Source organism: Oncorhynchus nerka, linkage group LG8, assembly GCF_034236695.1.
Source record: "Oncorhynchus nerka isolate Pitt River linkage group LG8, Oner_Uvic_2.0, whole genome shotgun sequence".
Lineage (NCBI taxonomy): Eukaryota > Metazoa > Chordata > Actinopteri > Salmoniformes > Salmonidae > Oncorhynchus > Oncorhynchus nerka.
Genome location: NC_088403.1, coordinates 49,695,908 through 49,713,790, shown reverse-complemented (window position 1 = coordinate 49,713,790; position 17,883 = coordinate 49,695,908). Strand labels below are relative to the sequence as shown.

Here is a 17,883-nt window from a genome sequence, read left to right as displayed (position 1 = left end):
ATGAGCAATCTATTAAAAGGTTGACTTACAAAGTACAGGTCCTTTATTTTGTTTTATATTGTGATATTGTTATGAACATTTTATTAGAGGGAATTTGAGCCTGTAAAGGACTAGAACTCATAACCTCAAAATTAACATCCTTTCCTTACCATTCTATCCGTGTCTTCCTTTTGTCATTCCTTCAAACCTTCTTGCATCTACAATAGGCCAACATATGTTAATAAATTAACAATAGTCTGCCAAAACTGTACATAAAACTGCATGGTAACCATGGTAATCGTTTATGTGATATTTAATAGTAGGCTACTTCCTCTCAACAGCTCCTTTGTGGCTCTGCTAAGTTTTAATTTCCTGTACTACAGAATGTGCAGGAAACCAACTCTACTGTAACAGTAGCAGTTTTAGTCAGTTGTGAAAAGTCATGTTACAAATATTTCTTTAAATCAGTGACGTGTCATTGTTATCAATGTCTAGTTTACTCATCACAATTCACAATTATACACACACACACATTTTTTACTTTAAAATGTGCATACAGTGCCTTCAGAAAGTATTCATACTGTACCCCTTGACTTATTCCACATTTTGTTGTGTTACAGCCTGAATTAAATTTTTATTAAATTGATGTGTTTTTCACCAATCTACACACAATAGCCCATAATGACAAAGTAAAAATATAAATTTTTAGAAATGTGTAAAAATGTATTGAAAATAAAATACAAAAATATCTCATTTGCATATGTATTCACACCCCTGAGTCAATACATGTTAGAATCACCTTTTTGCAGCGATGACAGCTGCGAGTCTGTTTGTCTAAGAAGAGCTTTGCACACCTGGATTGTATAATATTTGCACATTATTTTTTAAACCTTTCTTCAAGCTCTGTCAAGTTGTTTGTTGATCATTGCTAGACAGGCATTTTCAAGTCTTGCATGGATTTTCAAGAAGATCTAATTCAAAACTGTAACTAGGCCACTCAGGAACATTCAATTTCGTTTTGCCACATATTTTGCAGTATTACTCTAGTGCCTTGTTGCAAACAGGATGCATGTTATGTCATATTTTTAATTCGGTACAGGCTTCCTTCTTTTCACTGTGTCAATTAGATTAGTATTGTGGAGTAACTACAATGTTGTTGATGATCCTCAGTTTTCTCCTATCACAGCCATTAAACTCTGTAACTGTTTTAAAGTCACCATTGGCCTCATGGTGAAATTTCTGAGCGGTTTCCTTCCTCTCGGGCAACTGAGTTAGGAAGGACGCCTGTATCTCAAAACATTTGACATTATGAGGTATTGTGTAGGCTAGTAAAACTACATCTAAATGTTATCCATTTTAAATTCAGACTGCAACAACAAAGTGTGGAAAAGGTCAAGGGGTGTGAATACTTCCTGAAGGGATTGTATGTACAGTATGTTTCATCGTAGACCCCTTAATCAAAACTGAACTGCCTAAAGGGGAGACAAGGCAGTCTGACTACTAGAGTTCACATTGCCTTACTGCCACCCAGATCAGAGGGACTGTAGTGAAACAGTACAAGATGCGTTAAAAATGTGTCCTCTTTCATTTCTCTGTGTTCACCATCTTGAAAATAATTTATTCGATTTATATTTTAATCCGAAATCATTTCCAGTTGAAAAAAATGATAGTCTGCATATTGCATTGTTTTTTTTATCCCCACCATAAGTGGTTAATTTTTAAGCAATCCAATCTGATGTAAAGTCTGGGCATGGCTGCGGCAGATTTTTCCAACCCCCCGCCCCACACACACACACACACACACACACACGCGCTTTCAAGCTCCCTCCCCGACTCTCGCTCTCTCTCGCTCTCTCACACACACGTATAATTTTATACTACGGTGGGGGCCTTTAAGAATATTTCATAGATTTGTGTCGTGTTCTGCAGTTCAGAAAGGGAGCGTTGTTTCGTGTGATCTTGAGGCACAGTTACCAGGCAAGTCTGCCTTCGTGTCTGATTTTTTTTTGGGGGGACGACGACAAACAAGTAACAATTTATACAAGCAGTCATACACCCCCTTTCTTGTAACAATGTGAATGTTTTTTGAGGAGGGAGGGGTGCGCGGAGAGAGGGAGAGACAGGCAAAGAGAGAGAGAGAGAGAGAAAGGAGGAGGGGTGGTGGGGGGGCGTTCTGCAATAATATAGTCAGCCATTTTTTATGTAAGGGGATTTTTCTTATTGGGGGGGTTGTTAAAAAATAAATATAAGGGCGGCCATCTTTGTTTCCTTGCGTTGTAGTGTAAAATATTCCAAAACGCCCCCCACTTTTTTTCTGGAGTCGATTTGAATATTAAATAAATATCATAATTCCGGAGGATTTCTGATTTCGAGTACGGAGCCGATGACAGGAATATAATGTCCTCTCCTCTCCGGTCCTGTGAGGAATACAAGGGCATGTTGGTTAATTCCAAAGGAGGAGATTTTGATGAAGAAGAGGACGACGGAGATCTAGACGAGAACGCAAGCGACATAAACTCGCCGGCGGCGCCTCGAGAAACTGCAACACTAGCCGCGCCAGGTAGGCTATAGTAGGCTACAGGAGACAGACACTGGCGAAAGACTCGGGAGCGCGCACACAAAATAGAAACACATCCAAATTGTGAAAAAAGTAAGACAGGACACATTGTGCCGCTCATCTCAATAGTTATCTTTTGCTACAATATAATTAGTTGCGCCCTATTTGCTCCAGAGGATAGCGCAGCTTTGAAATAGAAAGAGTTGAGGATTCCAACTTCTAAACCAACTTGAGAATGCTCTTTTCGTTTTATCCCATATACATTGACTACAATTAACAAAGTTGATCCTCGACTTTCTTTTCATCCGTAGAATGGTGCACATTCATCAATATATATCATATCTCAATATGAATAGGTCGACGTGAAGGGTAAAGCTCACGACATCACTGTTAGAAAACATGGACTCCCCAGCAATACGCTTTCTGATAGTGATCTTTAGAATAGTGATGTGTAAGGCGTAAGCGTTAAAACCGGATGATGGAGTGAGTGCTGGTATGACAGCGTGTAAATAAACCTGACCCTACCCCCTGACTGTCTCCACACTGACAGACAGGGACGGTTCATGATAGGACACTGACACTCTACTCAAGTTATGAATAGAACCGTTATGTGTCGACTACAGGGCCTTTGTTTTCCCTCTCTTTTCGTTGTCATAGCAGACTAACACATATTTAACAAGTAGGCATGTAATAAACATACTAAATATTGCCACATGAAAGAAAGGACTTGCCTACAACAATGTAATGTGCAAAACAGTTTTTTTTTCTCCAAATAAGTTCATTTTTGAGGGACTATGATCAGGCCTACCTGGTTCCTGAAAACCTAGTAACATGCTTGCATTATTTTACAGTTCATTTGAATTAGCCTAATTAAATAGAATGCATGTGCATGTAGCCTATTCAATAGTAGCATTCGATATGCTATTGCATATCATGATTTTGGGATATTCAACAAGGGCCCATTTAGAATCACTGAATTGCTCGTCTCGAGACGGACAAGCGCGCGAATCAATTAGTGCGCTTCCCGCCGTTGCCAACCCCCAGCGACCTCCGCCAGCGGTTGTCGCTCTTGTGGTCAGGACTCATGTTTTGGAGTTAACGGGAAGTAGCCTGGGGTAGGGAGTTGTTTCAGCCACAGACTCCCCATTATTTTGACTAGATACTCAAGTGGCCGCTCTAACAATAAAAATACATGTAAATAAAATGGAAGGCAGTCGGGAGGAGGCAAGAGCAGGTGGGACGATTTTAGCCAATGAGAGGGCAGATACGCCTGCGAACAACAGGCACAACTCCGATATAAAGTGTTTTTTTTCTCAAAGTTCCCGGTATGTCACATGTGCTACTTATATCAGTACACTAGTAGTACCCTAAGCATTACGAACCTTCTATTCGATCAAATAAGCCACAAGTAACAAATAAGCCTTTACATATTTGTTTTAACCAAATTCGACACTCTCATTGATCTCCATACAAAACTCCTCGCTTTGGTGAGCGAAAAAACCGCAAAACCGCCACCTGCTGGAGAAGACAGATTTTGGGCCTAGTTATCCCTCTCGCTTCGCCTCTTCCTCTCCGGTTCAGTTCATCAGATATAGACAGACTGGCTTGCGGCCTTAGAATCACCGAGCCCCGCGTGCGTGCTGCTGCCGCCTCTGGCTGCACTCTGAAGCAGACTTTGTTTGGGCGCGCGCTGCGGGTTGTAAAACCCTACTGTAGGCGCCCAACAAAGACAAACAATAAAAACGAACTAATTTATACGATGTACATGGTGGCCGTAAGCGATAGTTCTTGGTGATTTGTTCCCCTTTTCTCCACCCTCCTGACAATACATAGGCTTATCTTTCTCTCACTCTCAAAAAGGCTACCGTCTCTTTGCCCAATGAAAAACTTGAATAAAGGGTTGAAAGACTCATTTGGAAGTCCCTTGAAAACGCACTAACACATCCTCAAAACGTTCGGTGGTGTTGTCTTCGAAATAAAGCTATGACATGTTTGATTGGTTTCTATTTCCCCATTTGTTTATTGCAGGACAAATACAGTATAATGCTATGGTTATACATTTCTTATATGACAGCCTCAGTTTTAAAATACCACCATGAATACTATTATTGTGTGCTATACAACACCCATTGACATATAATGTCAATGTAGCCAGTTATGGCTTTGCTTTTCATTGAACTAATACCAAGCAGCTGTCAAATACACTTATCTGTCAAACACACTGACTGGAACTAATTGAACATTTGTCAGAATTCAGTCAAGGTAGAAAGTCATGTTAAGACACTAGTCCCTCCCATTTGACACATGTGGTGTCAATGCACACATCACAGCGGGATGGTGCGATGCTTCTCTTGTGCTTAATTGTGTTCAGAAGAGATTAGATTGACGATTCAAAGCCTTCAAAGAGGATTATAGTCAATATGATTTAGTCACAACTCGCTCTCTTTCTTTTCATCCACATCTCCTCTCTTCAACCTGCCGTAGAGGAAGAAGGGGGGGCATTGGACAGGGACAGTCTAGGGAGGAAGAAACGAGGGCCCAAGAAGAAGAAGGAGACAAAGAAGAAGGAGAAAGAGAAAGAAGGAAAACTCTCCAAAGCTAAAAAACGGAAAAAGATTGTAAGCTTCTTGGACATGACCATATCACTCCATCTATAACCATACTTTCTGATCACACTTCATTCTATTTTCATTGCCCCCCCCCCCCCCCTTTATGTTCCATCTCTCTTTCTTTCTCTCTTTCCCTGTCTCCCCCCTTCTCCTATCCCCTCTCAGGACAGTGATGTAGAGAGGGACTCGGAGCGAGAGAGAGACTATGGAGAGAACTCTGACAGTGCAGCCAGCATCTTCGCTTGTGAGAAAAAGAAGAGGAAGAAACACAAGGAGAAGAAGGAGAAAAAAAAAAAAAAGATGAAAAATGACAATGGGGACAGCACGCAAGAGGAGACAATAAAGGTAAGGACACAACAAAAAAAGTGTTGTCATTGTTTTGCTTCTACTTGGACTAACTCTGATGACTCAAGTCTAGCGCTCTGATTGGTTGTTTCTTTCCACCAGCCAATAGAACAGAAGACGTCGGCCCAGCTGGCTAAAGACTGGGGTCTGGAGGATGTGGATCATACCTTCACTGAAGATGACTACCGCACACTCACCAACTACAAAGCCTTTAGCCAGTCTATGAGGTACTGTGGAGATGTCACGCAGCTGACTATATTTAACTTGAAATCAGACAGGGCCGGTGGCAGAATGTTTAGCCTAGAAACATGTAGCTTATTGCGCCTCGTTCTCAGTCAAAGGGGACAAGTTACTGAGTTATTGATTGAGGTTAGATTCCTAACGTAATCATTTAGCTTCCCTTCTCCCCCTACTCCTCTTCTTCCTCATCTTCCTCTTCGCACCTCGCAGGCCCATGATCGCCAAGAAGAACCCTAAGATCCCCATGTCCAAGATGATGACCATCCTGGGGGTCAAGTGGAGGGAGTTCAGTTCCAACAACCCCTTCAAGGGCTCAGGTGCTGCGGCCGTGGCAGCTGCAGCCGCGGCCGCCGCCATTGCCGTCGCCGAGCAGGTCTCCGCATCAACCGCTTCCCCATCCCCGGAGCCCCCACCGCCCCGGAAGCAGCCCCAAACCCCCCGGCTGGCCCCCCAGCCGCCGCCCCCGCTCCGCAAGGCCAAGACCAAAGAGGGCAAAGGTTAGAAAAAGAGGAGGGTGGAGGAGTCTATTGTCATAGTATGTGTACAGTAGCAGGGTTTGAATTGGAATGGGTTTGGTCCTAACCAATTGCCCCGGTCCTCTCACTGTTTTTCAGGACCTGGATATAAGAAGAGTCGCAGTAAGAGTCCTCGTGTTCTGGCTGAGAGGAAGAAGGCGGTGGCAGCGGCTGCAGCAGCAGCAGTAGCGGCAGCAGCAGCAGCGAAGGCCAAGAAGATGGCTCCCATACGCATAAAACTAGGGCCTCTAGGCAACAAGAGGAAGAAGAGCAGCTCTGTGAGTTTCACTATGCTATTTAATGTATATGGATGTATAGATGTGCTGTGTGGGCTACTGTCTGTGGGAGCATGCAGGTGTGTGAGAGTCGACAGATTTGACTGTGCTTCTCTATCTCGCTCTCTCCCTCCCTCCCTTCCTCTCAGAGTGGGGATGATGTTGAGGAGGAAGATTCGGAGCAGGAGGACTCCAGTGTCCACAGCTCCTCGGTCCGCTCCGACAGCTCGCCCCGTGTCAAGAAGAACAAAAGAGGACGGCCTGCCAAGAAGAAGAAGAAAAGTAAACTAATCTATTCTAATCTGGTGTCTCCCAATCACTCCCTCTATCTCTTTCCCTCTCTTCTCTATCTCTCTCTCTGTCTCTCATCCTCTCTCCCGGGTCTGTCTCTCTCTGCCTCATCTCTAGAACCTAAAAGGGTTCTTTGTCTGTCCCTATAGGAGAACCCTTTGAATAACCCTTTTTGGTTCCAGATAGAACCCTTTTGAGTTCTACCTGGAACCAAAAAGGGTTCTCCAATGGGGACAGCCGAAGAACACTTTTGGAACCGTTTTTTCTAAGAGTGTACCTTGCGTCTCTCTCCCGCTTATCTTTCTCTCCATCTTTCTCTCTCTCTATGGTCTCTCTTTCTCCACAACATCTCTCCCTCTATCTCCCTCACATTGTTATACTCCCTAATTTTCTCCCCCACCCCTCTCTCTGTCAGTGCTGGGTGAGGGTGATGTGGAGGTGGATGGTTATGAGACAGACCACCAGGACTACTGTGAGGTCTGCCAGCAGGGAGGAGAGATTATTCTGTGTGACACCTGTCCCAGAGCCTACCACCTGGTCTGTCTGGAGCCTGAGCTGGAGAAGGCCCCCGAGGGCAAATGGAGCTGCCCCCATTGTGTGAGTTACTGTAATGCTCAAAATTGGTTGTAATCATCACATCTGAGGTTGATTTATATTATTGTATGGAATAATATATTACCATTTCGCACCATATACACACTATTCCTTTAAGTGCTCCTCCACCTATTCATTCTCCATGATCTCATTCTCCTCTCATGTCCTGCTCCTCTCCTCTTCTCCTCTCCTGCAGGAGAAAGAGGGGATCCAGTGGGAAGCGAAGGATGAGGACTTTGAGGAGTTTGAGGAGGAGAGTGAGGACATGGTGGTACCAGAAGTACCTGGGGTTGGACTGCTGGTAGGACTGGAGGAAGAGGAGGATGAGCACATGGAGTTCTGCAGGGTCTGTAAGGATGGGGGGGAACTATTATGCTGCGACACCTGTCCCTCCTCCTACCACATCCACTGTCTCAACCCGCCCCTGCCTGAGATCCCCAACGGAGAGTGGCTGTGTCCGCGCTGCACTGTAAGTCATGTTTGCTTGTTTCTACTTTGTGTGGAGCGCTTTGATTCTATTCTTCATTTTCGTCTTCTTCCCCCAGTGTCCTGCCATCAAAGGCAGGGTACAGAGGATCCTCCACTGGCGATGGGGCGAGCCCCCCGATCCTGTACCCGTGCCCCCCGCCCCCGATTCTCCCCCTGATGCTCCCCCGCCACCCCCCATGAAGGGCAGGGCCGAGAGAGAGTTCTTTGTCAAGTTGGCCGGACAGTCCTACTGGCACTGTACCTGGATCACTGAACTACAGGTGTGTGTGTGTGTGTGTGTGTGTGTGTGTGTGTGTGTGTGTGTGTGTGTGTGTGTGTGTGTGTGTGTGTGTGTGTGTGTGTGTGTGTGTGTGAGAGAGAGAGAGAGAGAGAGTGAAACAGTTGGAGAAGAGGCTGATGAGATAATATGAACAGCTGAAACTCTTGGCATGCAAGTATGTCTACCACCTGTATTTCTTGCCTTCCTTGTTTTCATTGAACACATTCTCTCTATTCCTCTCCTCTTTTTCATCCCTCCATCCGTCTAGCTGGAGATCTTCCACTCGGTAATGTTCCGTAACTACCAGAGGAAGACAGATATGGACGAGCCTCCCAGTCTGGACTATGGGTCGGGGGGAGAGGAGGAGAGTGTTAAGAGTGAGAAGAGGAGGCTGAAAGACCCTGACTATGCTGCCCTGGATGACAAGTTTTATAAATACGGCATCAAGCCTGAATGGATGATGGTCCACCGCATCATCAACCACAGGTACGTGTGTGTGAGGGGGGGGTGTGTGTGTGTGTGTGCGTGCGTGTGCTAGTTTATTGATTGGTATGTCTGCAGTTGAGGCCGTAATGTGTGTGTTTTTCCCAGTGTGGACAAGAAGGGGATATACCACTACCTGGTCAAGTGGAGAGACCTGACCTACGACCAGTGCACATGGGAGAGAGACAATCTGGAAATGCCAGAGTTTGTCATCCACAAGGCCAACTACTGGGCACACAGGTACTAGACTACTGTACTGGCCAACTGGCATCCATGTTGGCACCAAACACTAAAACATTCAAACTGTCTCAAACCAAGTTTGCCCAACTCTGTAGGCTATTGTATATGGCTCAAGGACACTGGATTTGATAGGTTGATTGATTGATTCAGGGATGAGGTGATGAAGGAGGCCCCAGACATGCCGAGGAGGATGAGGAGCATGAGGATGGAGGAGAGCGAAGACCCACACAGATCACCTGTCAACGACGTGAGTTCTGATTAGCTCACTCACTCTGTAACAGCCACATCTATTGGTCGTCATTCTGGTAGCCAATCAACAAACACTTCCAAGTCAAAACTCTACTATCCTTCTTTACTTGTATGCCAATTATGTTGGTCTCATTTTTTCTCCCTTAAATCAATATCCCGCCTACTCATTCCTTGTATTTATCTTCCAGCCTACGATAAAGTACGAGGAGCAGCCAGACTTTGTGACAGCAACGGGGGGCACTCTGCACCTGTACCAGCTGGAGGGGCTCAACTGGCTGCGTTTCAGCTGGGCACAGGGCACTGACACCATCCTGGCAGACGAGATGGGGCTGGGCAAGACTATCCAGACCATCGTCTTCCTCTACTCACTCTTTAAAGAGGTAGGACACCACTGTCAGGTGGCTCTGTGTACTATGTACACCTGTATTTGGTATTGCCAGTGCTTCTAGTGCCTTCTAGTTCTTGTTAGGGATTCTAGTCCTGTGTGGCGCAGTTTGTAGAGCATGGCACTTGCAATGCCAGGTTTGTGGGTTTGATTCCCATGGGGGGGACCAGTACAAAGAAGGTATGAAAATATTTGCACTGACTACTGTAAGTCACTCTGGGTAAGAATGACTAAAATGTAAATTGCAATGCAAATTCCTTAACATATTCAGCTCTATTCTATGCATTATCAATGGGTCTTTCTGTATCACAGTCACCATTGGAAATATGGTCCATCTCTTCTCTTTCCTTCCCCCCACAAAGGGCCACACCCGTGGCCCGTTCCTGGTGAGTGCCCCCCTCTCCACCATCATTAACTGGGAGAGAGAGTTTGAGATGTGGGCCCCGGACTTCTACGTGGTGACCTACACAGGGGACAAGGACAGCAGAGCAATCATCAGAGAGAACGAGCTGACCTTTGACGACACGGCCATTAGGGGAGGGAAGAAAGCCTTCAAACTGAGGGTGAGGAAGGAGGTGACGGACGGAGGGAGGGAGGAGAGGAACGACAAGAGTGATAGAAAAGAGATGAGAGATTGCTGCAATCTGTGTATCCTTTTATTACGACCTTGACTAATCTCAGCATCTCCTTCCCCCCTCCTCCTTCCACTTCTCTCCCAATACTATCTCCCCCCCCACATACCCCTCTCGATCTCCCTCCCTCTCTTTCTCTCTTCTCCAGAGAGAAGCCCCAATAAAGTTCCATGTCCTGTTGACCTCCTATGAGCTGGTGACTATAGACCAGACCTCCCTGAAGTCTATAGACTGGGCCTGTCTAGTGGTGGACGAAGCCCATCGCCTCAAGAACAATCAGAGCAAGGTTGGCTCCCTCTGTTTGTGTGTGTGAGTGTGTGTGTATGTGTGTGCACTGTATAGAACCTTACTGAATTTCCTCTTCAAAGGCAATAAAAGCAATCAATCAATGTGATTTCTCTCCTCTCCCTGGTCAGTTCTTCAGACGTCTGAATGACTATAAGATTGACCACAAGCTGCTGCTGACTGGTACTCCTCTCCAGAACAACCTGGAGGAGCTGTTCCACCTGCTCAACTTCCTCACTCCCAACCGCTTCAAGTAGGGCCAGTCTCACGCGCACACATTCACACATAGAACCACGTACACATAACCCGTATAGACTGATACACACTTGGACGTGCTGTATGTACAGACGCGCACACTCGAGGAAACCAGCTAACAGACATAACCAGTCACACATCTCTACCTCTACTTACATGTTTTCAACCAAAATGGCCCCTTTCTCTCTCGCTGTCCCTGCCTCCCTCCCCCCTCGCCACCCTCTCTCTGTAGTAACCTGGAGGGGTTCCTGGAGGAGTTTGCCGACATCTCCAAGGAGGACCAGATCCAGAAGCTACATGACCTGCTGGGCCCACACATGTTGAGGAGGCTGAAGGCTGACGTCTTCAAGAACATGCCGGCCAAGACAGAGCTCATCGTACGAGTGGAACTCAGCCCCATGCAGAAGTAAGGGTTGTAGGGAGGGAGGGAGGTTAGAGAAGGAGGGAAGGGAAGGGGTAAGGAAGGATGAGAGGACAGGAAAAGAGAGAGGTAATGATGCATGGAGGGAGGGAGGGCAGGAATAGAGAGCGGTAGTGATGAAAGAAAGGTCATGAAAGAGTGAGGGAAGAGCGGAAAGAAGAGGGGAGGGAAAGTGAATAGTGTGGTAGATGGAGAGATGGAAAAAAACAGAGAGAGGGAGTATTTGACTAGTTAATCATAAAAACAATCACACTCTAACTGTGCCCGTCTCAATTGATGTATTTTTAACAGGAAATACTACAAGTTGATTCTGACGAGGAACTTTGAGGCTCTGAACTCGAAAGGAGGAGGTAACCAGGTGTCTCTACTCAACATCATGATGGACCTGAAGAAGTGTGCCAACCACCCCTACCTCTTCCCTGTCGCCTCCATGGTAACTATCGTCATAATTATTTATAGTAATTTATGTTACAGGAATACTGTATCAACATTTTCCACTGTAAGACTGTAATTCACCTCTGAATTGCAGTACAGTGACACCTCCTGGTAGATTTGAGTATTATAGCTACAAATATATCCAGCCTATTAGAGTCCAGGGGGGAAATCTAGCAATATGCATGAATGTAAATATGTCCAAACATAGATGTTTATGAAATATAAAAAGTTTATATTCTTTAAGTTATTTATCAGATGACCTTGTCCGGTGATTTAAAATAAGCAAGTTCAGTAAATAAGCTATATCTGTGTATATGTCATCACATGGACACGGTGTGTTGTCTTTACCGTGGTATTAGGAAGCCCGTAAGACTGCAAGCGGAGCGTACGAGGGCACAGACCTCACAAAGGCTTCTGGGAAACTGACTCTTCTGCAAAAGATGATGAGAAAACTGAAGGACCAAGGGCACCGCGTGCTCGTCTTCTCACAGGTTGGTACGCACGCACACACACACACACACACACACACACACACACACACACACACACACACACACACACACACGGGCACTGTTAGCACTTCCATAACCATTTCGCTGTTCTCTCTCTCTCCTCCCTGTCTCTCCTCCCTGTCTCTCCTCCCTGTCTCTCCTCCCTCTCTGGTAGATGACAAAGATGTTGGACCTGTTGGAGGACTTCCTGGACTTTGAGGGTTATAAGTACGAGAGGATCGACGGAGGAGTCACAGGGGCTCTGAGACAGGAGGCCATAGACCGGTTCAATGGTGAGGGAGACACTCATAGTCTAAGGGCTCTAGAAACAAAAGCCACGCCTATAGATGAAAGGGGCCTTTTTAGTTTTTTTGTGAGATTTGGGTGTGTGTAATACAAGTCCACCCTCCCTCTATCTCTCTCAGCTCCTGGTGCGCCTCAGTTCTGTTTCCTGCTGTCCACCAGGGCAGGGGGTTTGGGTATTAACCTGGCTACAGCTGACACCGTCTTCATCTTCGACTCAGACTGGAACCCCCACAATGACATCCAGGTAGAATGTCTGCCATTCACTGCCATTCTATAGCCCACAATGCACTCAGATCTGTCATTAATCTACATTTGCATCAATGGAAACAAGTCTTGACAGCATTCTTGTATCAAATCAAGCCATGTTTATTTGTCATATGCACAGGATACACATGTACTTGCAGGTTCCCTCTCGACAATGCGACAACAATAAGAAATAATACAAATATTTTTAAAAGCTTGTATGGTTTTTTACGGCATATTTTGTTTTTCCGTTTTCTTTTTTCGTCTTATCTCTTCTCTACCCCTCTCTGTCTCACCCCCTCTACTTCTTTCAATCTCCCTTGTCCCACCCTGCTGTCTCACTCCTCCCTCCCCCTCTACCCTCCCTCCCCCACAGGCGTTCAGTCGCGCCCACCGCATCGGGCAGGCCAACAAGGTGATGATATACCGCTTCGTGACCCGTGCCAGTGTGGAGGAGCGCATCACCCAGGTGGCCAAGAGGAAGATGATGTTGACCCACCTCGTGGTACGGCCCGGCCTGGGCTCCAAGGCTGGATCCATGTCCAAACAGGAACTGGACGACATCCTCAAGTTTGGCACCGAGGAGCTGTTCAAGGACGAGATTGAATGTGAGTTATTGTCAAGCATTTTGTGGCACCTGTTGATGTCGGATGGAGGGAGGATAGGAGAAAGGGGGAAGGATAGCAATAGCAGGAGGAGAATGGAGGATAGGAGAAAGGGAGAAGGATAGCAATAGCAGGAGGAGGATGGAGGGAGGGAGGATAGGAGAAAGGGGGAAGGATAGCAATAGCAGGAGGAGGATGGAGGGAGGGAGGATAGGATAAAGGGGGAAGGATAGCAATAGCAGGAGGAGGATGGAGGGAGGGAGGATAGGAGAAAGGGGGAAGGATAGCAATAGCAGGAGGAGGATAGAGGGATATCAAATGCGAGGATAGGAGGCTGAGAGCTTAATATGAGAGGTTCTTTAGGTACTTAATATGAGGGGTGCTTTAGGGACTTAATATGAGGGGTTCTTTAGGGACTTAATATGAGGGGTTCTGTAGGGACTTAATATGAGGGGTTCTTTAGGGACTTAATATGAGGGGTTCTTTAGAGACTTAATATGAGGGGTGCTTTAGGGACTTAATATGAGAGGTTCTTTAGGTACTTAATATGAGAGGTTCTTTGGGTACTTAATATGAGAGGTTCTTTAGGTACTTAATATGAGAGATTCTTTAGGGACTTAATATGAGGGGTTCTTTAGGGACTTAATATGAGAGGTTCTTTGGGTACTTAATATGAGAGGTTCTTTAGGTACTTAATATGAGAGGTTCTTTAGGTACGAGAGGTTCTTTAGGGACTTAATATGAGAGGTTCTTTAGGTACTTAATATGAGGGGTTCTTTAGGGACTTAATATGAGGGGTTCTTTAGGGACTTAATATGAGGGGTTCTTTAGGGACTTAATATGAGAGGTTCTTTAGGTACTTAAGATGAGAGGTTCTTTAGGTACGAGAGGTTCTTTAAGTACTTAATATGAGAGGTTCTTTAGGGACTTAATATAAGAGGTTCTTTAGATACTTAATATGAGAGGTTCTTTAGGTACTTAATATGAGAGGTTCTTTAGGTACTTAATATGAGAGGTTATTTTGGTACTTAATATGAGGGGTTCTTTAGGGACTTAATATGAGAGGTTCTTTAGGGACTTAATATGAGAGGTTCTTTAGGGACTTAATATGAGAGGTTCTTTAGGGACTTAATATGAGAGGTTCTTTAGGGACTTAATATGAGAGGTTCTATAGGGACTTAATATGAGGGGTTCTTTAGGGACTTAATATGAGGGGTTCTTTAGGGACTTAATATGAGGGGTTCTTTAGGGACTAATATGAGGGGTTCTTTAGTGACTACACTTTCTTTTTTGGGGTTGTGACATACATCTGTATATGGAATGATTTTAGTCACATCTTCATCCTTGTTTCATCACCGTTTCCTATTCCCCCAAAGTCCTCTCACCACCACGTATGTCCACCCTCTCTCCCCTACGGTGTCCAGCGGGAGACAACAGGGACGATGAGGGCAGTGTGATCCACTACGACAGCTTGGCCATCGAGAGGTTGCTGGACCGGAGCCAGGACGCTACGGATGACACGGACATGCAGAATATGAACGAATACCTGAGCTCCTTCAAAGTGGCCCGATACATGGTCCGAGAGGAGGATAAGGTGAGAGAGGGAGGGAGGGAGGGATGGAGAGAGCGGGATAGAGAGAGAGAAGTGATAACATTGCTGTTTCAGATTACACATTTTTGTACGCTTGCATCTATACAGAAATATTATATGGCACGTTGGTGTACTTTTGTTCCTCTTATGCTAATCTAAGCCGTTAACACTTTCCATTGAACTATAGGAGAGTTTGTAAGTAGATTATATCACATTGGTTATGTGTAAACTGTTCTTCCATGTTCTTGCATGTGTGTGTCCAGATTGAGGAGGTGGAGCGTGAGATCATTAAGCAGGAGGAGTGTGTGGACCCAGAATACTGGGAGAAGCTGCTGAGACATCACTATGAGCAACAACAGGAGGACCTGGCTAGTAAACTGGGCAAGGGCAAGAGGAACCGCAAGCCTGTCAACTACAACGACGCAGCACAGGAGGACCAAGGTAGGTAGTTGGGAACCGTCAGTCGTGGTTGTCACGGAGATGGGTGTAGGTGCATCACTATGGCAACCTGGGGCATTCTGAATAACTTTTTTGTTGTTGATAGACTTTGTGTCAGGTCCGTGTATTGGTTCATTCATGGTTGATAAAAGGATGTTGTGCTCTTTGTTAGATTTAGATATTTTCATACACGGTCTTTGTGCAATACGTTAGGTAATGCTAAAGTAATGCTGAAGCTTTGTTAAAGTATTTCTAGTAGTAGCTGCATGGGGATACTGGGCCTAGCCTGTTGACGGTACACCATGTGCTGTTTCAGACTGGCATACTGGTATTTCAGATAACCAGTCCGAGTACTCTGTGGGCTCCGAGGAGGAGGATGAAGACTTCGACGAGAGACCAGAAGGTAGGCCAAAGTACACAAGGCACAACACATTTGGAATGAAGCCTTCTCTGTTGAATGTGTTGTGATAGATTATTTCACATTATTATTATATTATTATTATTATTATCTCACATTTAGTGTTTAGATTTTAAAGGAGAGACTAGATTGATATTATGTCTGCTTTACTAGTACCCGTGCTTGACTTGGGCAGCAGCCCAGCGGAGCTGACTACTGGCACCTCAAATGTTCTACTGCTTGAGCTCCCGTTCTTCTTATAGAATATTAGCTCCAAAGTATTGTGGAGCTACTGCACCTAAATTCTGTATAAACAGTACCGGCATCCAAACCTATTTCAGTCCAAGTCAACTGGTACCGTAAGTACTACGCTGGTTACCAGCCACTCTCCTGACTTCTCCTCCTCCTCTCTCTCACTCTCTCTCTCTCTCTCTCTCTCTCTCTCGCTCTACCTGAATCCTCTCTCTCGCTCCAGGTTCTCGCAGACAGTCCCGCCGCCAGATGAGGAACGAGAGAGACAAGCCGTTGCCCCCCCTGTTGGCCAGAGTGGCCGGCAACCTGGAGGTTAGACAAAATAACCTTCTGTTCTGCTTTGTATGGGTTATGAAGTCCTTATGAAGTACCTTTCACCTGGGCACCACTCTCTCGCCGTCCCCCCTCTCATGGCTTATGAACTGCATATGAATGCAACGTGTATGGGTTGTGAATGTGTTATAACGTCCTTATGTCCCCTCTAACCCTCTAGGTGTTGGGCTTCAACACGCGCCAGCGGAAGGCCTTCCTAAACGCGGTGATGCGTTGGGGCATGCCCGCCCAGGACGCCTTCTCCTGCCAGTGGCTGGTCAGAGACCTGAGGGGCAAGAGCGAGAAGGAGTTTAAGTGAGTGGAGAGGAACTGTGATTGTTTGCGTCATCGGCTACAGTATGAGCTTACACTGAGATCTTCACACTACATTGTAGTTGCTGGTCCCTCTTTGTTTGCTGTTTTTCGAAACCTTTTTCTCTCTTCTCCCCCTTTTCTGCTCTCCTACTGCCTCTCTCTGCCTGGTTCCACTCTCTCCCTCACTTCTCTCTCCTCTTTCTCTTTCAGGGCATATGTCTCTCTGTTCATGCGTCACCTGTGTGAACCCGTGGCCGACGGCGCCGAGACGTTCGCCGACGGCGTGCCGAGGGAGGGCCTGTGCCGTCAGCCCGTGCTGACCCGCATCGGGGTCATGTCCCTGGTCAAGAAGAAGGTCAGAAGTCAAAGTCTATCCTAGCAACCACAATGCTAAACTAACAGGCTAGCTAGTTACATTTCAACCAATAGCAACTGTTGTTTTTTTTAAGCACAGCTGTCACCCATTTAGACCTGTCAGACCAGAATCGAACAAAGGAAATCATATGAGTAAATAGAGATATTTTACAGTCATTTGACCTCTTTCCTCTCCACTAAGATTTTCCCAGGCTGTGACTTCCTCATGACATAAAGATACATCAAGGAAAAGCCATAGAAATTAGAGCCCATTTTTCCCAGGGAAAGAGACTGTTGGCTAGAGTAGAATTAGAACAGAACAGTACAGAAAATAACAGTATAGGACACTACAGAACAGTACAGAACAGCACAGTACAGTACAGAATAAAATACTTAATACTTTATTGCCAGTCAACAATGATTGACAGCTGCTTGGTCCTGTCTCTGAACCCCTCCTTTCTCCTCAGATCCAGGAGTTTGAGCACATCAACGGGCGGTGGAGTCTCCCAGAGCTGAAGCCAGAGATGAAGCCTGAGGCTCTGAGGCCTGAGGTCAGTGTGTCTTCCTCCTCCAGAGCCTCCTCCCCTGGAGGGACCATGAAGACTGCTACGCCCACCCCTGACCCCAGCTGTACCTCAGACAACACCCCCTGCACCTCCAAACCAGGTGGGTGAACAAAGTACACACACACACATGCATACACATGCACACACACACACACACGTAGGCAAGCACGCAGCTCAAACATATCCAGCAGGGGGCACTCCAAGTCTGACCGTGATAACTGTGTGTGTGTGTACATGTGTGTGTGTAATATGTGTGTGTGTGAGCGAGGGATGACCCTCTGCCTGTGTGTTGTGTTCAGCTACCCCTGCTCCCTCAGAGAAACTAGAGAAGAACGGGAAAGACGGAGAGAAGGAGGAGGGAGAGAAGGAGGAGGGTAAGGCCCCGTCTGAGCCAGAGAAAGATGGAGAGAAAGAGACGGAAGGGGGTAAAGCGGTAGAGGGCAACAGGAGTGCAGATCCTGAAGTGGTGAGAGAT

General features: G+C 46.0%; 1 protein-coding gene across 6 annotated transcripts in view; it reads left to right on the top strand.

The window, feature by feature from the left end:
* Positions 1-2,092: 2,092 nt before the first annotated feature.
* Positions 2,093-17,883, top strand: part of chd3 (chromodomain helicase DNA binding protein 3) — a 31,739-nt gene continuing 15,948 nt past the window's right edge. The window contains exons 1-31 of one of the 6 annotated variants that reach the window (XM_029666799.2): positions 2,093-2,539; positions 5,021-5,154; positions 5,311-5,490; positions 5,593-5,717; positions 5,941-6,227; positions 6,345-6,523; positions 6,670-6,802; positions 7,227-7,408; positions 7,602-7,874; positions 7,951-8,154; positions 8,422-8,639; positions 8,745-8,876; positions 9,027-9,123; positions 9,314-9,505; positions 9,873-10,073; positions 10,291-10,428; positions 10,559-10,680; positions 10,915-11,088; positions 11,395-11,536; positions 11,898-12,029; positions 12,205-12,322; positions 12,455-12,579; positions 12,955-13,186; positions 14,560-14,777; positions 15,038-15,215; positions 15,529-15,615; positions 16,085-16,173; positions 16,355-16,488; positions 16,699-16,843; positions 17,310-17,508; positions 17,708-17,874. In XM_029666799.2, the coding sequence (XP_029522659.1) occupies positions 2,377-2,539; positions 5,021-5,154; positions 5,311-5,490; positions 5,593-5,717; positions 5,941-6,227; positions 6,345-6,523; positions 6,670-6,802; positions 7,227-7,408; positions 7,602-7,874; positions 7,951-8,154; positions 8,422-8,639; positions 8,745-8,876; positions 9,027-9,123; positions 9,314-9,505; positions 9,873-10,073; positions 10,291-10,428; positions 10,559-10,680; positions 10,915-11,088; positions 11,395-11,536; positions 11,898-12,029; positions 12,205-12,322; positions 12,455-12,579; positions 12,955-13,186; positions 14,560-14,777; positions 15,038-15,215; positions 15,529-15,615; positions 16,085-16,173; positions 16,355-16,488; positions 16,699-16,843; positions 17,310-17,508; positions 17,708-17,874 (5,100 nt within the window). In that variant the 5' untranslated portion in view covers positions 2,093-2,376. The remainder of the gene's footprint in view (positions 2,540-5,020; positions 5,155-5,310; positions 5,491-5,592; positions 5,718-5,940; positions 6,228-6,344; positions 6,524-6,669; positions 6,803-7,226; positions 7,409-7,601; positions 7,875-7,950; positions 8,155-8,421; positions 8,640-8,744; positions 8,877-9,026; positions 9,124-9,313; positions 9,506-9,872; positions 10,074-10,290; positions 10,429-10,558; positions 10,681-10,914; positions 11,089-11,394; positions 11,537-11,897; positions 12,030-12,204; positions 12,323-12,454; positions 12,580-12,954; positions 13,187-14,559; positions 14,778-15,037; positions 15,216-15,528; positions 15,616-16,084; positions 16,174-16,354; positions 16,489-16,698; positions 16,844-17,309; positions 17,509-17,707; positions 17,875-17,883) is intronic. The other 5 variants (XM_029666801.2, XM_029666800.2, XM_029666803.2 and 2 more) reach the window with 5 other exon arrangements.